The following is a 20,277-nucleotide window of genomic DNA, read 5'->3' as shown; positions in this document are numbered from 1 at the left end:
CCCTGAATCATGCCTCAAGCTGGGGGCTTCATTAGAAATGTGTGTATTTGGATGGGGGGGAATCACAACATTAATTTCACTGTCCTCTAATGGAAAATTAGCATTTCTTTCAGTTATTTTAAAATATCATTCAGAGAAGGGGTGCAAAGGATTTTCCAGGTTGCCAAAGAGGGCCAGTCATGGAAGAGTTAAAGAACCCTCAAGAAATGCTTTCAAGAACCTATTACTTTTCAGGACTCCAACCTCCCCCAACACTATTTTTCCTATCTTCAGGTATCACCACTCCCCCTCTCTCTTTCCAATCAAAATCACTTATTGAAAGAAGAGACAAGAATAGAATACCAGAGAATCATTGACAACAGAAAATTTTTGCTAGAAAGGACCTTAGAGAGATCCTCTAGCACAATTCTTCATTTTACAGAGAAGCAATTTGTATAGTCACACAATCAATTATCAGTAAAAAGCCCAATTTCCTTTTTGTTTGCATTTAAGCCTCCCAGTCCAAACTTCTTTTGCTTGGGGTTGTATTTTGGGTTAAGGATTATGGGATGAAAAAAAGTTTTTTGATGCTAAGCATAAACAAAATAGACTTTATTCTCATTGGTTTTAATAATCATATACAACTTTATTGACCGTTTCAACATGAGTTCACATAAATGGAAAATTGTGGTGCAGTTACTTGTTATTGAGAGTCACCCTTAGCAATTAGCATCATTGACAGCTCTCTCCTGATTATTCCTGGGGCAGATAATGAGTGATCCAGGGCTACTTTTTTCATTAGGAAGGCAAGGAGAGAAGAAAGGACGAAGAGGCCCTTCAAAGGGTATGTCTGAGAGACTCTGAATAAGGGATCTCTTTGTGACATCATAAAATGCTATATGTCCTTTTTCATAATCAAGAAAAATGCCTATTTTGTGTATAGGCCTTCTGAATTGCAAGTTCTTTTCTGCATTCCGGAGGACAAAACCATTTGCAGTCGTGAAGCCTGCTAGGGTTCTTACAGCCTCAGATGAGGAAGAAAACTTTCCCTTTCTGATGATTGAATTGTCACAGATGCCCACTTCCCACTCTGTCTTAGTTCCCACATCCACTTCCCAATAATGTTTGCCTGAGGTGAAGATCTGGGTCCCCAAAACAATAAGAGCACAGTCAAATCTTTCTTTGTTGTTAGGCAGGTCCTGAGGGACACTTCCATATTGTACACTCTTCAGGTCTTCAGAGAGGATGAGGTGAGGATTGGCTGTTTCAGGATCAAGAGTTATATCCCTTTGGAAATTCATCAGCATTTCTCTCAAGCCTGTGATGAAGTGGGTGGGCTGGGTAGGACAGGCTGGGAGAGGAAGCTCTGGTTTTTGAAGTAGCAGCTTCTCCTTCCTTTCTAAAATGCCTCTCATATCCTGGAGCATTTCCAAGGGAAACTTGTCCAAATTGTCCTCTACATCTAAAATCATTCGTTGTATATTCTGGATTTGTTGGGACAGCTTGGCCTGACCCTCCTCCATTATGAGCAGATTGTCTCCGGATTTCTGGTCCAGTGTGTTCAAGTATTGATCTTCTTCTTTCCAAAAGAACCCATGCATTTTTGCATATTCTTGATAAATTGAGAGTTCCAAAGTATCACTATACTCTTCACAAGCTGTCTCTCTTTTTCTTACCATGTCCAATGCAATTTCAAATTCTTCTATCTTTTTCCTTAAGGCAGCCTGTGTCTCCTCGAGCTTGTCCTTGCACTTCTTAGCAGCTATTTCCAAGGGAAGGACTTGGTGATCTTTGTGCCCAGGGGCTAATAAACAAGAATCACAGAGGAATGCCTGGTCTTCCTCACAGAAGAATTTATTTTTTTCCCCATGTTGATCACACGTGGTCAGGTCCACCATACTCTGCAGCAAATGAGGTCTGAACATTTTGCCAGTGATTGACATACTCTGCAGCTTCCTGTTGGGCACCAATTTGACAACTCTTCTTCACCCTGAGCAGATTAAGATTTCATTAGCTCCCTTCCTGCATCAGAAAAACTATGACCACACTTGAGAATCACTGGGTTAGTGAACTATCCTGGAACAGATGGAACAGGTGAGATCTTCCTTGAGGTTTCCAATTAAGGCTCTGGTATCCAAGTTCCTAGTCCTTTGATTCCATCCTTTTCAGATGTTCCTCTCAGGAGAGCTAAAGCTCACTCTTCTCCTTGAGCTCTGGCAGCAAAAGATTTCACCCCTGAGCTGTGAAGGTCTTTTTATACTTCTTCTTCTACTTAGCCCCTCCCTTTATTTCTCTCCCAAAAGGTGAGAACTACTCTTTTGAGAGGGCTTCCAGGTTCTACTCTAGATCTGAGTTATCACCTTTCTCCTAATCCCACAATTCAGCAGTATCATCTCTAGAAGAAAGTAAGGTCAAGGAAAACCCCAAATCATTGTCGATATTTCTAAATTGCCCCCCCAATATTTAACATATGTATTAAACTTTATTTTCCCCTCACTTTCTCCTTTTTTAACCCCTTTCACTGTTATGATTCACTAATGCGACTAAGACAGTCATTTTTTTAATATAAAGGTTTTTTTCAAGAGAAACTTCTGATTTCTTTCTTCTCAGATATTCCACTCAGAAAATGATATGGTCAGTGCTTTTTTCAGAGCTCTACCAGTAAAACATTTGAGAACTGACTTGTTGGTGTTTTGGGTTTTTTAAAAAAGTTTACCCCCTTTCAGCTCTTCTTTTGACCCCTCCCTCAAAAGGTGAGAGCTCCTATGTGCCAAAGTGTTTCCTGTCTTTGCAAAGGGACTGAGTTCTCATCATTTCCTTTTTTTAGTAAGATTTTATTTATTTTGAGTTTTACAATTTTCCCCCTAACCTTACTCCCCGGCCCCCCCCCCCCGCCCCAGAAGACAGTCTGTTAGTCTTTACATTGCTTCCATGGTATACATTGATCTAAATTGAATGTGATGAGAGAGAAATCATATCCTTAAGGAAGAAAAATAAAGGATAAGAGAGAGAGAGAGAGAGAGAGAGAGAGAGAGAGAGAGAGAGAGAGAGAGAGAGAAATAAAGTATAAGAGATAGATCATTTCCTATATTTCAGAATTATGGACCTCAGGGTTCACAGTAATGTTCACACCTAGGCACTCCAGATCAGACTTGTCTTATCCTTCAATTTTTTAAAAAAAATTAATATTTTATTTGCTTTCCAATTATAAGCAAGAGTACTTTCTACCTCTCATTTTTTGCATTGTTTTGAATTTTACAATTCCCCCTTCCCTCCCCCATCCCCCACAGAAGGCAGTCTGATAATCTTTATATTGTTTCCATGCTTTACAATGATCGAAATTGAATGTGTTGAAAGAGAAATCATATCCTAGAGGAGAAAATATAATATTAGAGATAGCTAAATTATGTAGTACCTAAAACACTTTTTTTTAAAAAAAAAATGAAGGTAATAGACTTTGGTCTTTGTTTAAACTGCACAATTCTTTCTCTGGATACAGATTACCTTCAATTCTTTCAACCAGTGGGTAATGATGAGATTTTTAAAAAAAAAATTGTTTATTTAATGCAATGGTTTAAGTGATTTGCTCCAGGTCACACAGGTGATTATTAAGTGTCTGGGGCTATATTTGAACTCAGGTCTTCCTGAATCCAGGGCTGGTGCTCCATCCACTGTGCCACCTAACTACCCCCAAAGATCAAATTTTCATGATTAACATGAATTTATATTTAGAATGGTCATACATGTATAGCCTATATGAGATTGTTTTGTATCGGGGAGGGGGCAGAGAGAAAAATGTCAAACTCAAAACCTTGCCAAAAAATGATTGTTGAAACTATTGTTGCACTTAGAAAAATAAATAAAAAAATTAAAAAAAAGAAATGATCAGATTTTTAATTGGAAAATAGTGACAGCATCATTATGGTTTTTAAATGTCATCTTTGCTATGATGCTCTGAGAAGAGGGAGAGGTAGTTCTACAGGGGAAGAACAAAGGTATAAAAACAGAAGGTAGCCATAAAATTTTATTTTGTGAAATGTCTTGCCTTAATTTCCTATTCACTAGGGTCCTACTAAGACCTACATCTGTTATTCATTCTACATTTAATTTCTGTAGATGTCTTCTGTTTCCTGATTCAGTGCAAGTTCCTTGTGTCTACTCTAGTCCTCAATTGTTTCTCACTCAGGGACCAACACACTTTTTAAAAAAATTAAATTATACAGTTTATCATCTTTCTTGAATGTGTTATCCATAGCACCAATTTTATCTTTTTTTACACTTAATTTTTATTTTATTTTTTCTCAATTATGTCTAAACAAAAATTTGTAAGATTTGTTTTTTAAACTTTTGAGTTCTAAATTGTTTTCCTACCTTCCCCCCTTCAGAAGGCAAGCAATTTGATATATATTTTAATTGTATAGTCAATCACAATATGTTCATATTAGCCACATTGCAAAAGAAAATACAGATCCTTCTAAATAATAATAAATAATAATAATAATAATAATAATAATAATAATAATAATGATAATTTTAAAAGTATGGTTGAATCTGCATTTTCCATCAGTTCTTTTTCTGGAGATAGATAAAATTTTTTTTATGGAAAGTCCTTCAGAGTTGTTTTGGATCATTGGGTAGCAGGGGACCTCTGGGTACAGAAAATTATAATCTTTTTGTACTGGAAGCTTTTCTGTACTGTGGGGGGGGGTATCCTTCATTCTGTGTTGGCTCTTCCTGAACTACATTTCCTAAGTCACTTTGGACATTAACAGTAAGGCTGACCTTGGTCATACCCTTTGGGGCAGGAGCAAGAGTAGTACTAATGAAGGTTGCTCATGTGATCCCTCTGTGACATGCACATTGTAAGTCAGGTACCAAACTATTCTATAAGTATCACTCTTATTCCACCCACCACAGAAGTGTATTTGGACAAGGTTTCACCCAGACTGGCTCTCATTTTTCCTACTGACTCTGCTTCTTTTCCTTTCCCTCTTCATTTCTCTAAATTGGATCTGCATGTTCAGTTCCTTGGTGTTGGACCAATGTGGCCTCAGCTCCATGCAATTGGATCTATGTTTTTTTAAAAAAAATTTAAATTTCATTTAAGGCAATGGGGTTAAGTGATTTACCCAAGGTCACACAACTAGGCAATTATTAAGTGTTTGAGGCCAAATTTGACTCAGGTCCTCCTGATACCAGAGCCAGTGCTCTATCCAATGCCCCACCTAGCTGCCCTGGATCTACATTGATCTAAATTTCCTCTCCTGTCCTTTTTCCCTTTTAACTTGACTATCCCTTTGCTATTTTCCCAGTCGACTCTTTTTGCTTAACTTTATCACTCACCTCCTTTCCCAGATTGTATTTCTTTAAAATGACTATTTCCTTTGTTATTTTCTCTCAACTTTTTTTTTTTTTTGTTTAACTTTATTACCTTCTTAGAAACCACTATCTCCTTAGATGTTACTATCTACTTCAAGAAGTTCATTATTGGATTTTTGGGGCGGAGCCAAGATACCAGCCTGATGCTTTCATGCTCCTGGAGCTTTTCCCTTCCAAAGATAAATGAAGCCTCTATTTTGACATTCAAGCTCTAGATCCTATCAAGAAAAAAATTCAAGGAAATTTTCAGTGGTAGACACCGCAGAGGATCTACAGTAAAGGTCTGTCTTTTGGGGGGAAAAGGGGAAGTGAAGTCCAGGAGGTGGGAGAGCATGAAAACCATTGGGAAGCTTTTAGCCACAGTGCAGTCCAGGTCCCAACAACTTGACAACAGCGATCCTAGCAATTAGATAGCAAGCCAGTAGAGAATCCTAACCCCAAACAAAGTCTGAACCCTGGGAACACTGGGGCAAAAGACAGGACTTGGGTCAGGTACAAACCACTGCTAAGTCAGAACCTGGACACAAAGGAGGAAACAAACTTCTGCAAAGACAAGGCCTGGATCGCATAGACAACACAGCTTGGCCAACAACAAGCCAGGTATTAGACACCAGCCCCAGCCAAAAAAAGCTTGAATCTATATTCCCTATACTCCAGGAGCAGAGTTAAAACAATAAAGATGAATAATAAAGCTCAAAGAGCACTCACTATAGAAAACTACTTTACAGACAAAGGTGATAACAATGCCATATCTGAAGAAGAAATCAGTTAAAAATCACTTGCAGTAGAAATATCAAAACAATCTATAAATTGAACTCAAATGCAAAAGCTCATTGACGAACTTAAAAAGAATTAAAAAAACCAAAGAAGAGAAGAAGAAAAATGGAAAAAAGAAATGAGAGTCATGCAGGAACATTATTAAAAATTGACCAGAAGAATTCAACATTTTTAAAAAGGAAACACAAAAGGTAATTGAAGAAAATAAAATGCTAAAAATTAGAATTAAACAAATAGAAACTAATAACTTTATTAGACTACAAGATTTCATCAAACAAAATAAAAAGGCCCCCAAAACTGGAGAAAAGGTAAAGTACATTTTAGGGAAAACAAATGACTTGGAAAAATATATCTAGGAGAGACAATCTATGAAACATTGGACTTAGAAAGCCTAGATTAAAAAATGAACCTGTAAAACATCATGCAGGAAATTATAATGGAAAACTGTTCAAATCTACTAGAACAAGAAAGCAATATAACCATTGAAAGAATATATGGGGCAGGTAGGTGGCATAGTGGATAGAGCACTGGTCTTGGAGTCAGGAGTACCTGAGTTCAAATCTGACCTTAGATATTTAATAATCACCTAACTGTGTAATCTTGGGCAAATCACTTAACCCCACTGCCTTAAAAAAACCAAAAAAGAAAGAAAGAAAGAAAGAAAGAAAGAAAGAAAGAATATAGAGAACCCCTCCAGAAAGAGACCCCAGGATAAAAACTCCAAGGGTTGTTATAGCCAAATTCCAGAACTCTCAAATAAAGGAGAGAATATTGCAAGCAGCAAAAAGAAAGCAATTCAAATACGAAGGAAACACAATCGCACTCACACAAGACCTACCAGCCTCAACATTGAAGACTGGAAGGCCTGGAATACCATATATTAGAGAGCAAAGGACCTGGGATTATAATCCAGAATATACAACCCTACAAAATTCAGCATATATTGTCAGGGAAAAAGCTGGATGTTCAACGAAATAGAGAACTTCCAGAATTTCCTGACACAAAGACCAGAACTGAACAAAGAATTCAATTACCAAATATATGACTTAAGAGTTGCATAAAAAGGTAAATGAAAAGGGGAAGAAAAAAATGAAACAAAACAAAACAAATGGTGGTCAAGATCATCAAATTGTATACAAACTTAAAAGGGAAGATATAACACTTCTAATTCTTGAGAATTTTACTTCTCTCAGGATAAAGAGTCAAATATAATTGAAGAGAATAAACTTAAAGGATATGGGTATAGTTGGGTCTTGTCTCTCCATTAAAGAAGTCCAAGATGACATCACTATGTTTGAGACAAAAAGCCCTGATGAAAAGCAGGGATGCTAACTTTAAACTTAAGTGTCTCATTATCCTTTGACTCACTTTAACTCTGATTTGCTTAGCACCTTCTCAAATGAGGGCAATATAAACCTGAGTCAGTGTCTTACAATCATTTGTAAAGCTCTGGGGTGAGACCTCCAGAACCTCCCAGGACTTAGAGATCTTTAAGATTCTTGCAGTTAATTAGATGAGGGTTTGACTTAATCTATGCTTCACCTTAACAAGGAGTATTAATACTTGACTGGAGAGGGAGGGGTAAAGTGTGAGAGAAAATAGGCCTGGGGATAGTTCAAGAAATGATATGGCTTTGGACGATACTTTGGTTCATTAGCAGGATTGTGTGTCCCTGGAGGGTACTTGTAAAGGGGATAAGGAAAAAAAATGATTATAATTATAATTTGATGTAATTTGAGACAATACTGCTTATCAAGCAATCTCTAATGATACTTTCATAATAATATGAGCTTATCAAACAATCAAATAATCAAACTGTGACTGATAATACCTCATTACTAGTACTAGAGTGATAAATAACACCAGGTAAAGAGGCACAAAGATGTATAATTTTGAGAAAAAAAGGATGAGTGTGAATTCTTGAGTAAATTCCATTCAATAGATTTGGTCCAGAGGGAGAATAAGATACATTCCCACATGGGATTAAAAAGCTATCCTAATCTACAGGGAAGGGGGCGGGGTTGGGCAAAGGGAAGAAGGGACCGATAAAAGGGAAAGCAAGTATAAGTGAAAATAAACTGCAAGTTAAATTTTAAAAGAAAAGTCAAAGAGGAAAAGGGAGTAAAATTTTGGTAAGGAGGAATGAGACTCAGGAAAAGAAAGAAAAAAATATAGATGGAGAAAGATAGTATGGAGGGAAAAAAAGACTTAGTAATCTTAACTGCAAATGTGAATGGGATGAACTGTCTCATAAAATGGAAGTGGATAGCAGAATAGATTAAAAACCATAATCCTACAATATGTTATTTACAAGAAACACATTTGAAGTATAAAGATACACACAGGGTAAAAGTAAAAGGTTGGAGGAAAATAGATTTTACCTCAGCTGAAGTAAAAAAAAATCAGGAGTAGTGATCCCGATCTCAGATAAAGTAAAAGCAAAAATCAATCTCATTAAAAGGGATAAAAAGGAAACTACATTTTCTTAAAAGGCACCACTGGTAATGAAGTTATATCATCACTAAACATGTATATACCTTGTGGTATAGCATCCAAATTCCTGGAGGAAAAGCTAAGTGAATTACAAAGAGACATAGACAGCAAAACTTTAATTCCCTTTCTTAGAACTAAATAAATCTAACCACTAAACAAACAAGAAGGAAGTTAAGAAGGTGAATGAAATCTTAGAAAATTTAGATATGATAGACCTCTGGAGAAAACTTAATGGGGATAGAAAAGAATATACCTTTTTCTTGGCAGTACATGGCCTTATACCAAAATTGACCATGCACTAGGGGCATAAAAACCTTATAATCAAATACAGAAAGGCAGAAATAATAAATACACACCTCTTAGACCATGATGCAATAAAAATTATATGTAATAAAGGGTCATGGAATGATAAACCAAATACTAATTGGAAATTAAATAATTCTATCTTAAAATGGGTAGATCAAACAGTAAATAATAGAAATAATCAATAATTGTATAGGAGAAAATGATACTAATGAGACATCATACCAAAATTTATGGGATGTGCCAAGGCAGTTTTGAGGGGAAACTTTATATTTCTAAATACTTATATGAGTAAAATAGAGAAAGAAGAGATCAATGAATTGTGTATGCAACTAAAATAGCTAGAAAAAAGAACAAATTAAAGATCCCCAATTAAATACCAAATTAGAAATTTTGAAACTCAAGGGAGAGATTAATAAAATTTAAAGCAAGAAGACCATTGATCTCATAGATAAAACTGAGTTGGTTTTATGAAAAAAAAATCAGTAAAACAGACAGACATTTGGTTAATCCAATTTAAAAAAAAAAAAAGATAAGCAAATTACCAGTATCAAAAATGAAAAGGGTGAACTAACCACCAAGGAGGAGGAAATTAAAGAGATAATTTGGAGCTACTTTGCTGAAAATGTATGCCAATAAATTGGATAGATGAATATTTACAAAAATACAAACTTCTCAGATTAACAGAAGAGGAAATAAATTACTTAAATAACTCTATTTCAGAAAAAAGAAATTGAAGAAACCATCAATAAACTCCATAAGAAAAAGGCTCCAGGTCCAGATGGATTCATAAGTGAATTCTACCAAACATTTAAAGAACAATTAACTCCAATTCTACACAAACTAAAAATAGAAGGAATTCTAACAAATTCTAACAAATTCCTTTTATGACACCCATATGATGGGGATACCTAAACCATTATGAACCAAAACAGACAAGGAAATTATAGAACAATCTCTCTAATGAACATTGATGAAAAAAAATCTTTTTTTTTTTTTAGATTTTTCAAGGCAGTGGGGTTAAGTGGCTTGCCCAAGGCCACACAGCTAGGTAAGAAAAAAAATCTTAAATAAAATTTTAGCAATGAGACTACATATAGCAAGTTTCTATCAGGTAGGCAGATATGGTTCAATATTAGGAAAACACTCAACATAATTGGACATATCAATAGCAAAACTAACAGAATCTCAGTAGATGTTGAAAAAAGCCTTTGAAAAAATACATCTGTTCCTATTAAAAACACTTGAAAGATTAGGAATAAATGGAGTTTTTCTTAAAATAATAGATAGTATCCAAAACCATCAACAAATATTATACGTAATGGGAATAAATTCAGAGTATTTTTTTTTTTTTAGGTTTTTGCAAGGCAAACGGGGTTAAGTGGCTTGCCCAAGGCCACACAGCTAGGTAATTATTGAGTGTCTGAGACTGGATTTGAACCCAGGTACTCCTGACTCCAGGGCTGGTGCTTTATCCACTACGCCACCTAGCCACCCCCATTTCAGAGTATTTTCAATAAAATCAGGGATGGAACAAAGATCCTCATATTCACCATTACTATTCAATATAGTATTAGAAATGCTAGCTGTAACAATAAGAGAAGAAAAAGAAATTGAAGGAATCAGAATTGGCAATGAGGAAGCAAAGCTTTCACTATTTGCAGAAGATATGATGGTATATTTAGAGAACTCAAGAAAATCATCTAAAAACCTCCTGGAAACAATTAACAAATTCACCAAAGTAGCAGGATATAAAATAAAAGAAAATGATGCAATAAAAATTATATGTAATAAAGGGTCATGGAAAGATAAACCAAAAACTAATTGGAAATTAAATAATTTTATCTTAAAAATGGGTGGATCAAACAGTAAATAATAGAAATAATCAAAAATTATATAGGAGAAAATGATACTAAATGAGACATCATACCAAAATTTATGGGATATGCCGAGGCAGTTTTGAGGGGAAACTTTATATCTCTAAATACCTATGTAAGTAAAATAGAGAAAGAGGAGATCAATGAATTATGTATGCAACTTAAAATAGCTAGAAAAAGAACAAATTAAAGATCCCAATTAAATACAAAATTATAAATTCTGAAACTCAAGGGAGAGATTAATAAAATTGAAAGCAAGAAGATATATATCAACAACAACAACAACAATAATAATAATAATAATAATAATAAAATAGGATATACATTATCAGCATTTCTATATATGAACAAGAAAGCCCAAGAGCAAGAGATTGAAAGAGAAATTCCAATTAAAGTATCTATAGACAACATTAAATATTTGGGATTCTACTTCCCAAGACAAATGCAGAAACTATAAGAACACAATTATAAAGTATTTCTAACCCAATTAAAGTCAGATCTAAATAATTGGAAAAATGTCAATTGTTCATGTAGAGTTAATATAATAAAAATGACAATTCTACCCAAATAAAATTACTTATCCAGTGCCATACCAATAAAACTATCAAATAACTATTTTACTGAGCTAGAAAAAAACAGTAACACAATTCATCTGGAGAAACAAAAGGTCAAGAATAGCAAGGGAACTAATGAAAAAAAATGTAAAGGAAGATGGACTAGCTGTACCAGATCTAAAATTATACTATAAAGTGACTGTCATCAAAAATGTCTGGTACTGGTTAAAAAATAGAGTAATGGATCAATGGATTAGGATAGGTTCACAAGAAACTTCAGTAAAATTTACCTGTCAGATCTATGGAAAGGGAAGCAGTTTATGACTAAGGAAGAGATGGAGAACATCATTAAAAACAAGCTAGATGATTTTGATTATATTAAATTAAAAAGTTTTTGCATAGACAAAACCACTGTAACCAAGATCAAAAGAAATGTAGTAAACTGGGAAACGATCTTTACAACTAATGTTTCTGACAAAGGATTCATTTCTAAAATATACAGAGAACTGAGTCAAATTTTTAAAAAAAGCCATTCCCCAATTGACAAATGGTCAAAAGATATGCAAAGGCAATTTACAGATGAGGAGATCAAAGCAATCCATAGTCATATGAAAAATTGCTCTAAATCATTACTTATTAGAGAAATGCAAATTAAAGCTTCTCTGAGGTACCACCTCACAACTCTCAGACTGGCCAATATGACCAGAAATGATAATGATCATTGTTGGAATGGTTGTGGGAAATCTGGGACACTAATACATTGTTGGTGGAGCTGTGAACTCATCCAACCTTTTCTGGAGAGAAATTTGGAACTATGCCCAAAGGGCAACAAAAATGTGCATACCCTTTGATCCAGCAATACAATTACTGGGTCTATACCCTGAAGGGTGAAAAAGGGTAAAACATCACTTGTACAAAAATATTCATAGCAGCCCTGTTTGTGGTGGCAAAGAATTGGAAATCAAGTAAATGTCCTTCAGTTGGGGAATGGCTTAGCAAACTGTGGTATATGTATGTCATGGAACACTATTGTTCTATTAGAAACCAGGAGGGATGGGAATTCAGGGAAGCCTGGAGGGATTTGCATGAACTGATGCTGAGTGAGATGAGCAGAAGCAGAAAAACACTGTACATGCTAACAGCACACATGGGGGCGACATTCAAACTTGATAGACTTGCTCTTTCCATCAGGGACAATTTTGGGCTGTCTGCAATAGAGAATACCATCTGTATCCAGAGAAAGAACTATGGAGTTTAAACAAAGACCAAGGGAAAATTAATTGAGGGAAAAAAAAACCCTGATACCTTATTGTCTGATCTTGCTATCTCTTATACGTTATGTTTCTTCCCTAGCATATGATTTCTCTCTAATCACATTCAATTTGTATCAATGTATGCCATGGAAACAATGTAAAGATTGGCCAATTGCCTTCTGTGGGGGGTAGGGGAAGGGAAGTAAGATTAGGGGAAAAACTGTAAAACTCAAAATAAATAAAATCTTTAAGAAAAAAATTTAAAAAGGATAATAGCTAGTGGGAATGGTAAAAATAAAAAAAGAGATAATCATATGGTTTCTGTTGGTTTTACTGCTGATATGTTGAATTATGTTGAGTGCTTTCCTAATGTTGAACCAACCCTGCCTGCCCTGGTTTAAATCCAACCTGATCATGGTGTATTATCCTGGTTAAAAAAAAAAAAAAAGAAACTGCAGTAAATGACTACAGCAATCTACTGTTTGACAAACCTGAAGACATTAACTTCTGGAATAAGAACTCATTATTTGACAAAAATTGTTGGAAAATAGTATGGTAAAAACTAGGCATATACTCACATCTCATACCCCATGCCAAAATAAGGTCAAAATGGATACAGGATTTAGGGCATCACTATAGATAAATTAATAGACCAAGAAATTATTTATCAGATCTATGGAAAGGGGACAAATTTATGACCAAACAAGAATTTGAGTACATTATAAATTACATAATGAATGATTTTTATTATATTAAATTAAAAAGGTTTTGCACTAATAAAATCAATACTGCCAAAATTATAAGGAAAGCAGAAAGCTGGGAAACAATCTTCACAACTAGGAGTTCTGATAAAAGTCTCAATTCTAAAATATATGGAAAATTGCATCAAATTAATAAGGTTACAAGTCATTCCCCAATTGATAAATGGTCAAAGAATATGAATAGACAGTTTTCAAATGAAGAAATTAAAACTATATATAATCATATGAAAAAATACTTCAAATCATTATTGATTAGAGAAATGTAAATTAAAACAACCTATCATATTGGCCAAGATGAGGAAAAGGGAAAATGATCAATGTTGGAGAGAAAGTGGAAGGATTGGGACATTAATGCATTGCTGGTGGAGTTGTGAACAGATCCAACCATTCTGGAGAGCAATATGGAACTATGCCTAAAGAGCAACAAAAATGTTCATTTCTTTTGACTCTTCAATTCCATTTCTAGGTCTATATTCAGAAGAAATCATAAAAACTAGGAAAAGTTCCATATGTTTCAAAATATTCATGGCAGTTCCTTTTGTTGTGGCAAAGAATTGGAAATTGAAGGGACGCCCATCAACTGGGGAAATGGCTAAACAAGTTATGGTACTTGAATACTATTGAATATTATTGTTCTATAAGAAATCGTAAATGATTGGTCTCTGGAGAAGCATGGAATGAGTTACAGGATCTGATGATGAGCAAAAGGAACAGAACTAAGAGAACAATGTACATATTAATAGCAATATTGTGAGGAGATCAAGATGTGATATTATGGAAGTAGCTCCTCTCAGCAGTTCATTGAACTAGGACAACCATCTTAGATTGGCTATGGACAATGTTGCCCCCATCCAGAGGAAGAAAAACAAAACAAAACAAAAAGAAAAACAAAAAGCAACCCTTCAGAATCTGATGAACACTTTATAAAAAAGTTATCTCTTATGTATCCCTTAATCCTAATTCCTCATACCGAAAATAACTAATATGTAAAAATGTTTATGAAAATTATGTATAGGGGGTGGCTAGGTGGTGCAGTGGATAGAGCACTGACTCTGGAGTCAGGAGTACCTGAGTTTGGATCCAGCATCAGACACTAAATAATTACTTAGCTATGTGGCCTTGGGCAAGCCACTTAACACATTTGCCTTGCAAACAAACAAACAAACAAACAAAATTAGGAATATAGAATGCTAACTTGACTGTTTGCTGCTGAGGGGAGGGGGTGGGAATGGAGGGTGGGAGAAAATTTTGTAACTTAAAAATATACACGTACAAATAGATTAAAAAAAGTAATAAAAAAAAAAACCTCACTACTTGCTTCTCCAATGGACCTAACTGGTAAACTTTTGTATTATTTGTCGACATTTTGTGGTAACTTGTAAACCATTTGTGCAAACTTTGAATTAAAGTCTAAGCCTTTCTTACCTCCCTGAGTCAAAGATTAGTGATTTCTTCACAAAACAAACCCACATAGATCCCCAAATCCTCTTTCCCAAAAAACCCATTTTCTCCTATCCTCAATTCCATCGAATCTTCTCTATTACAAGTTTAACTCTGGGATATTATCCTTGGAAAAGGATTCAGCTTTAAACTATACTGTAGTCAAAGTTGATCCAGAATTAGAGTGGAGGGTAATTCCTTGATTACAACCATTATGGAAAAGGTTAATAAAAAGTAGAAAATAATGGGAAAAGGGGAGACATTTAGATAAAATACTGCATTTGATAAGAAAAAAAGAACAATTTCAATTGGTGGGGGATGCTTAGATAAGGCTTTAACTAACAAGGGAAATTCTTCATAGAGGAACAATACTTAGAGGAAGAAAATGTAAGTAGCCATTTTATAGATGACAAAACTAAGACTTAAGATTCCATGGTTATTGTTGCTGGAAAACATGTGGGTGATTAAAAGTTTCAGGAGTTTGAACAAATGTGAAATGATTCACTTTACAAGATTGATTCTAACCCAGAAGAATTTGGGGACAAAAAAAAATGTTTATTGAGATTGCTGACAGAAGCTAAGGGAGAGAGAGAATAGCAGCAATAGTAATAATAGCAGCTGTTACTATCCAGGAATAATTAAGAAGGAAAGATATATTTAGGGGATCATGCACTGGCTTCCCAAAGGAAAATGAGCCATCAGGGGAAAAGCAGCAAAGAAGGGGATAGGGGCATAAGAGGTTATCTAGGGGATCATGCTCCCCCCACCCAAAGAAGAGCAACTCAACTGAGGAGAGGTGATCTTTTAAAGGACCAGGAAGATGAGATGATAATTAGAGATAAATAGATGGAGGCAGTAACTCAGAGAGTAGACATGAGGTAATGAGAAATATGAGGATGATGGATATAGCTCAAATACTTAATTCTTTCAGGTTAGGGCAGAGATCCAGTGTTTTGTTGTCAGGGGCTTGTCTTAGCCCAGGGGCAAGGATTTAAGGAGTGCCTGCCAGAAAGGGGGTACTTTATTAAAAAATTTATTGACCTCATCTCCATAGCTTGGACAATGGGATGGAGGTCAGTATCAATATAATATAATTAATATAAGATATAAGGACAGGACAGAGGGAACAGAATATTTATAGTACATATATTCAATATTTCATCTACTGCATTATTAAATGTCAAAGTCAGAAGATGAAGTTAAATTTTTTGGACTCCTGGACCACTGGTATTTCCAGCTTGTTTTGCCTTCCCTCATCATTTCTCCCTCATTCTGGACAGCATATGCAATCTACATCATACATACACACACATACACACATATATGTATATATATATGAATAATGAATTTTGTATTATCTTGTATTGCTAACTCTTGTATCATGGATCTTCTCAACTAGTCTGTAAACTCCTTGTGGCTAGTGATTTTGTATAGCCCTCTCTTACTTAAATCTAATTCACTTGCAGGTTGTGGCATCACCTTACTGAAGTCATGGACCTCTACTAGAACAAAAGATAAACAACCTTTGAGTAGTAATAGCTGCCCCACTGGGGACCTAACTGGCAGTTCCAATTGGTCAACACAGTTCCTTCTTTTCTTCTGTGGATTTCTAAGTATTTGACCTTATAAAAAATAATTAGTTTTAATCTGCGACCTTCAAATGTCATACCTCAGAGTCATCCTAATAAGGGACAAATGTTAACTTCCAGAGTTTGGCCTTAAGAAAGAGTAAAACAGAATCAGGTTATTAATATTTCTATAAGGTTGCTGATTGTAGAGGTGGGTGAGGTGGGGTGGGGAGGGCATGGTCTGATTAGAGAACCAGACTCCCAAAGACACACCTTGGGACTGGGTCCTTATGAATTCCACTATTGGAAGGCCTGAATATATATAAAAAGAGAGGGCCCCCCAACTTATAATAGGGTGGGAACAATTTAGGATGGGATGGAGGAGCTGGATGTCAGACATCCCATTAAAGGAGTGCCTTATCAATTATGCTAAAGATCTCTATAGGGCAAAGTGAATTTTTCCTTTTCCAGGATGTTGGTACACCCAGTGATCCCTGATACAATGAAATTTGTTATTAGGGGTCAACATTTCCTTCTTCCCTTCCTTCTTTCTTTCTTTGCTTCTTTCCTTCCTTCCTTGGTTCCCTCTTTCCTTTCTTCTGCTTCCTCCCTCCTTTCCCTTTATCCACATAGGGAATCATCCCAAAGGAGTATAAATTCACAAGATATCTTGGCATTTATGGACTAGATTTCTTTCTTTCTTTCTTTCTTTCTTTCTTTCTTTCTTTCTTTCTTTCTTTCTTTCTTTCTTTCTTTCTTTCTTTCTTTCTTCCTTCCTTCCTTCCTTCCTTCCTTCCTTCCTTCCTTCCTTCCTTCCTTCCTTCCTTTCTTTCTTTCTTTCTTTCTTTCTTTCTTTCTTTCTTTCTTTCTTTCTTTCTTTCTTTCTTTCTTTCTGGATTTTTGCAAGGCAATGGGGTTAAATGACTTGCTCAAGGTCACACAGCTAAGTATTAAGTGTCTGAGATCAGATTTGAACTCAAGTTCTCCTGACTTCAAGGCCTAGATTTATTTCTTCATGAATTTTTTTTAAAGAAACAGTTGTAGTCTTCTCTGATTATGCTTCTCTTAGGGTAGCTAGGTGGTGCAATGGATAGAGTACTGGCTCTAGAGTCAGGAAGATCTGAGTTCAAATATGATCTCAGATACTTACTAATTAACCTAGCTATGTGACCTTGGGCAAGTCATTTGCCCCATTGCCTTGCCAAAAAAAAATGAATATGTTCCTTTTTTGCTGTATCTCACTCCTATCCCCACATTGTACCAAAGAGAAAAAGTTATTTTCATAATATGTAAGCAAAACTAATCGACACATACAGCATACACCACATATCATAACGCTATCTCTTCCAGTTGGAACTTGAACTCCTACCCCTGTAGTCCTGGTCTATGATCTATGAGCTGTTCATGTTCCATTGTGTCCAACAATTCATGACCCCATTTGGGTTTTGGCTTTTTGCTGGCAGAGATACTGGAATGGTTTGCTATTTTCTTCTCCAGCTTATTGGACAGGTTAGGAAACTGGGACAGACACAGTCAAGTTGCTTGCTCAGAATCACACAACCAGTCAGTGTCTGAAGCCAGATGGGAATCAAGAAGTTGAGTCTTCCTGATTCTAGGTTTAGCACTTTATCTACTGTGTCCTCCCCTGAATTAGTCTCAGGCTAGCCATGTCGCCTTTTAGCCATCCCTATTAGATTGTATGTTCCTTAAGGCTAAGAACTGTTTTGTTTACTTGTGTTTGTATTTCTAACACTCAACACAGTGACTGGTAATACTGCTAATAATAGTAATCATGTTCGTCCTTCATTTCCTAAGATGACCACAGCATCCCAGAGATGACACCATGACAAGCATGTGAATTAAATTTGAGTGAAGTTATGTTGTATTAAACCACCAGCCTCACTCTCTCCTCCAGAGTCATCTGGGTCCAGTGGTCAGATATGAATCTGGATAACTGGAGATGGTCCTGGATATGAGGTAATCAGGGTTAAGTGACTTGCCCAAGGTCACACACCTAGTAAGTGTCAAATCTTTGGTGCTGGATTTGAACTCAGGTCCTCCCGACCCCAGGGCTGGTGTTCTATCCACTGCATTAGCTGGCTGCCCCCATAAACATTTGAAATAGCTTTGGAGGCATAGCTCCAAATGGCTTTCCAGAATGATGGACCAGGTCACATCTTTTTCCAATAATAGCCAGCATTCTTTTCAAGAAGTAAATGAAAATGATGAGAGCTCAGAGCTGGAAGTGACCTCACTGGAATTCTGGTTTGATTCATACCTGAACATCCCACTTCCAAGCTTGTTACCTATGTGACCTTGGACAGATTTCTGAATCTGTCTGCATCTTAATATCCCTATGTATAAAAGAAGGGAGCAACACCATATGCTACTGAAATGCCTTCTAGCTCTAGAGGGACAGGCTCATTATCCTATCTACAACATATTCGTGGAATAGTCTGTCTGCCTTTGCAGAAGACTATAATTCAAGGAGAACTTACTACTTCCTTGGAGTAGCAGAATGCTCTTACAAAGCCTCTCAAAGACCTCACAAAGTTGTTTCCTCTGATGGTACCCAGATTCCCCACACTAAATCTCTTTCCCTGAGTGGTGTATTACTTTTTCTTTTTCTAGAGGTAATGGGGGTTAAGTGACTTGCCAAGGGTCACACAGCTATTGTCTGAGGTCCAATTTGAACTCAAGTCCTCCTGAATCTATTCACTTTACCACCTAGTTGCTCTGTGTATTATTTTTTGGGGTAAAGTTTCCTGGTAAGGAAAATGTAAGGTCTTTGGGAAAGGATCTTTACCTGGGGCCAGTGAATTAAAAAACCTTTTTTTTTTTGGATAAATATATTTCCATATAATTGGCTTTCTCTCTCTCTATTTTTTTATTCTATTAATTAAGAACCATTATTCTGAGAAAAGAGTCCGTAGACTCTGCCAGACATTGAAAGGGGGACCTTGATACATAAAAAAGTGAAATGCCTCTTATTTTTTTAAAGTTTTAAAAGGATATCCTTGATTGCAATTATCTAAATGAGTGACTGGCATCCCATTGTCCTGAGAGAGTTAATGCACTTTCTGGAATTAAGCCATCAGGTGGATGAGATCCATTGTTTATAACCCCAGAGCTATCAGTAGGCTTGATCCTTGTACCTGAACAAAGGTAACTTCTAGTTTCTAGGTCAAGTTCTTTTAGGTTTGCTTGTTTTCTCCTGTCTTTAGGAAAGCAAGGGACCAGAGGAGAGATGGCTACTGATTCAGTCCTATTGGCTGCAGTCTCTGTCCTATCAATCTGCCAGCAACGTAAGAATCCCTGGGCTTGGGGTGGAGGGAAGGAGTGGACTGGGAGGCAGGAGGGAATGAGAGACTCTGCACAAGGGGGAAAGTCTGTGGGGTTCATACTTAGCTCTGAGGCCCTTTTTGCTTGGCAGGCTGAGGCTTGTTCAGACCTTCCAGGGTTCTTGGGTTATTAGCTGTCCCTTGTGAGCCAGAGGGACTAAGTACAGAGCAACAGATTATCTCTCCTGGCTGGAGACTTGGTACATCATTTGCAACAACTCTCAGAGACTTCTGTTTTTCTGTGGCTGCAATCACAGAACTTAGCTAGTGGTCATTGACTAATTTGGGACTCTCAAATGGAACTAGAAAATGAAGGATTCTTCAGCTGGGCTTTAAGGACCCTCTATAGAAGGATTTCAGGGAGTCTAGGAATTTGAATGGGAAAACAATTATATTTTTACTTTTACTCACCTCTGAAATTGTGCATTTCCCTTTAATTGTGATTTAAAAAAAAAAAAAAAAAAGCAGTATTCTGAAAAAGGTAGATTTTTCCAGATACCCCGAAGAGTCTTTCACATAATAAAAGTGGAGAATTTGTGTTCTCAATCAGAT

At 36.1% G+C, this 20,277-nt stretch overlaps 1 protein-coding gene and 1 pseudogene across 1 annotated transcript in view; one reads left to right on the top strand and one right to left on the bottom strand.

Annotated features, from left to right (window-relative positions):
* Positions 1 to 698: 698 nt before the first annotated feature.
* LOC141519201 (putative E3 ubiquitin-protein ligase TRIML1 pseudogene) lies at positions 699 to 4,770 on the bottom strand (annotated as a pseudogene).
* Positions 4,771 to 19,531: 14,761 nt separating this feature from the next.
* MGST2 (microsomal glutathione S-transferase 2) overlaps positions 19,532 to 20,277 on the top strand; it is a 36,471-nt gene continuing 35,725 nt past the window's right edge. The window contains exon 1 of the mRNA XM_074229269.1: positions 19,532 to 19,689. Within this exon, the coding sequence (XP_074085370.1) occupies positions 19,632 to 19,689 (58 nt within the window). The 5' untranslated portion in view covers positions 19,532 to 19,631. The remainder of the gene's footprint in view (positions 19,690 to 20,277) is intronic.

This window comes from Macrotis lagotis, chromosome 3 (assembly GCF_037893015.1).
Source record: "Macrotis lagotis isolate mMagLag1 chromosome 3, bilby.v1.9.chrom.fasta, whole genome shotgun sequence".
Classification (NCBI taxonomy): domain Eukaryota; kingdom Metazoa; phylum Chordata; class Mammalia; order Peramelemorphia; family Peramelidae; genus Macrotis; species Macrotis lagotis.
This window is presented reverse-complemented; position numbering and strand designations above follow the sequence as displayed.